Genomic DNA, 2,243 nt, shown 5'->3' on the forward strand with positions numbered 1-2,243 from the left:
CCCCCCCCGGCCACGGTCTCTCATCCTCACGTCTGGTTCTTACTAAGCCTTTTTTTCTGCGGGAGGGAAGGGGTGGGTGCCCAGCACACCGCTGGGGTCCCATCCTGACCCCTCCGGCCGTGAGGATGCCCTGAAGCATGAGATTTGATTACTCCATTTAGCTCCCGCGCTGCTTTGGGCTCCCTTCTGCCTATGAAAAACAAAGGTTGTGGGTCCCGGGAGGATCGGAGTCCGTGGGTAGGGCCGTCCCCTGGGGGAGGTTCGCCGTGCCGAGAGGAGCCCCGGCGATCCTCGGTGTCTGCTTTAATTTTAATTCCTATAATCCTGTTATCCCTTTGGCTAAGCACGTTGGGAGGGACTGATGCGCTTGCTGGGGCAAAAAGTGCCGCAGCGGGGGGGGGAAGTCAGTGCCCTCCTCCCTCCGCTTCTCCCCCGAGCTCTGGCTCCATTCTGGGGGGTGCGTGGGGCGGCGCTCATCATGGGTGAGCAGCAACGGGAACCTTTTGCCCTGGTGTGACTGGGAAGGACTGGGTTTGTGCTGGGAATGGGCAGGGGAAGGTCCGTAGAATACCCGGCTGCCGCTCGGTCCAGGCTGGAGAGCGGCGATTAATGAAAACTGAGAAGATTAAAACAGCATGCCCTGAGCTCCGTGGTCCTCCTCCTGCCTGCGCAGCCCTGCCTGCCTTTGCCACCAGTTTTTCTAATTAATTTGTTCCCGGTGTGCGTGGAGAACCACCAGGCCGGGGCACGCTGTTGCACGCCGGTGGGGTGGAAGACTCTCCGCCGCGGGCTGTGCTCGCTCCATCCTCTACGTGCCCTCACCGGTATCTCTGCCCGTGGTCCGCTCCCTTCTCCGGTTTTGTTTCTGGAGTGAAATATTGGGGGGCTGAGCCCCGGCAGGGCACTGGTGATGTGCTGGGGTGTTGTGGCATCCCCAGATGGGGATCTCGCAGGGCTCTCACCGGTGCTGAGCACCTCTGGCTCGGGGAGCAGGACCGTGCCGGCCACCGTGTTTCCTCCAGTGACCCACCGGCCACCCGGGATGGGGTTGGGGCCGCTCGCTCTGTGCCGTCTGCCGGCAACCAAAGCCGGGGTGGGTTGGGGTACGTGCCAGAGCGTGGGCAGCGTCACGGCAGTGCCCGGCTCCGGGGCTCGTGCTGCCTGTTGGCACGGTGTTCACCTCATCCTCTCTCCCTCCCTCCCTCCCCAGGTGATGCAGGTGCTGAACGCGGACGCCATCGTGGTGAAGCTGAACTCCGGGGACCACAAAACCATTCACCTGTCCAGCATCCGACCCCCCCGGCTGGAGGGGGACAGCACGCAGGTGACCGTGGGGACGTGTGGCGGGGAGGTGACCCTGGGGTGGGACGGGGAGGATGCTCTGCTCTGCTCCCCACCGCTGCGGCATCTCTGCCGGGCAGCAATCGCCGGCGTCCGTGACCGTCCCTGGATGGAGTCTCCTCCCCGTTGGGGCTTCTCTTCTATCCGGCCCGACCCCCCTCAGCCAAATACCCCCTTTTTCTTCCTGGGGGAGACCCATCGGATGGGTTGCGGGAGGTCTTGGCGAGGGTTTGACTGCGCACTCTGATGGCTGCAGGGACACCGACGCCTCCCTCGTCCCCTGCCTCAGTTTCCCCCCCAGTATCACGGGTGCCGTTGCGGTTCTGTGCTCCGGGGAGGTGGGAGATCCCCACTTCCAGGGTGTGGGGCTGGGGGACATGCTGGCGGATGTGTGACCCGTCCCTGTGGACTCATGCCCCTCGGTGGCACACGGGCAGCGGGGTCTGGCTGCGCGGCACCCTTGCCTCCTTTGCCAGCTCTGCCCTCCCCTTCCCCTGCGGCCCATCGCTGCGGGGACAAGCAGGGGGCTGCGGGGCTGCTGGAGGTGATGCAAAGCATCCAAAACCCCTTTGGTTTTCTGTTTCCTCCCCGCTGTGCCGCTCAGCGAGATGCTCGGCCGTGCCGCGCCGCGCCGGGCATCTCGGCCCTCCGCCATGGGGCTGGCTGGGGTCGGGCAGCGCTTCCCTCCTTCCTCCTCCGGCTCGAAGGGATGCCGGTGTCTGACTCACGGAGACCTGCAGCGTCGGGATCTGCTGCAGAAATCCCGGGGACCGAAGCCTTTGGAGAACGCCGCACTGTTCGTGCGCGGTTTGGTGTCTCCGCTGTGTTGCGTTTGAGCATCTCGCCAGCCGGCGTGCCCCGGACCTCGCGCCCCCGCGCTCGGTGGTGGCGTGAAAGCGCCC

The 2,243-nt window shown here is 65.0% G+C and overlaps 1 protein-coding gene across 1 annotated transcript in view; it reads left to right on the forward strand.

Annotated features, from left to right (window-relative positions):
• Positions 1 to 1,210: 1,210 nt before the first annotated feature.
• Positions 1,211 to 2,243, forward strand: part of LOC104293481 (DNA-directed RNA polymerase II subunit RPB1-like) — a gene marked incomplete at its 5' end in the record, with an annotated part of 9,779 nt that continues 8,746 nt past the window's right edge. Inside the window, 1 exon segment of the mRNA XM_009892985.1 lies at positions 1,211 to 1,362. Coding sequence (XP_009891287.1) covers positions 1,211 to 1,362 — 152 coding nt within the window.

The sequence above is a fragment of the Charadrius vociferus genome, unplaced genomic scaffold, assembly GCF_000708025.1.
Source record: "Charadrius vociferus isolate BGI_N301 unplaced genomic scaffold, ASM70802v2 scaffold3239, whole genome shotgun sequence".
Taxonomy (NCBI): Eukaryota; Metazoa; Chordata; class Aves; order Charadriiformes; family Charadriidae; genus Charadrius; species Charadrius vociferus.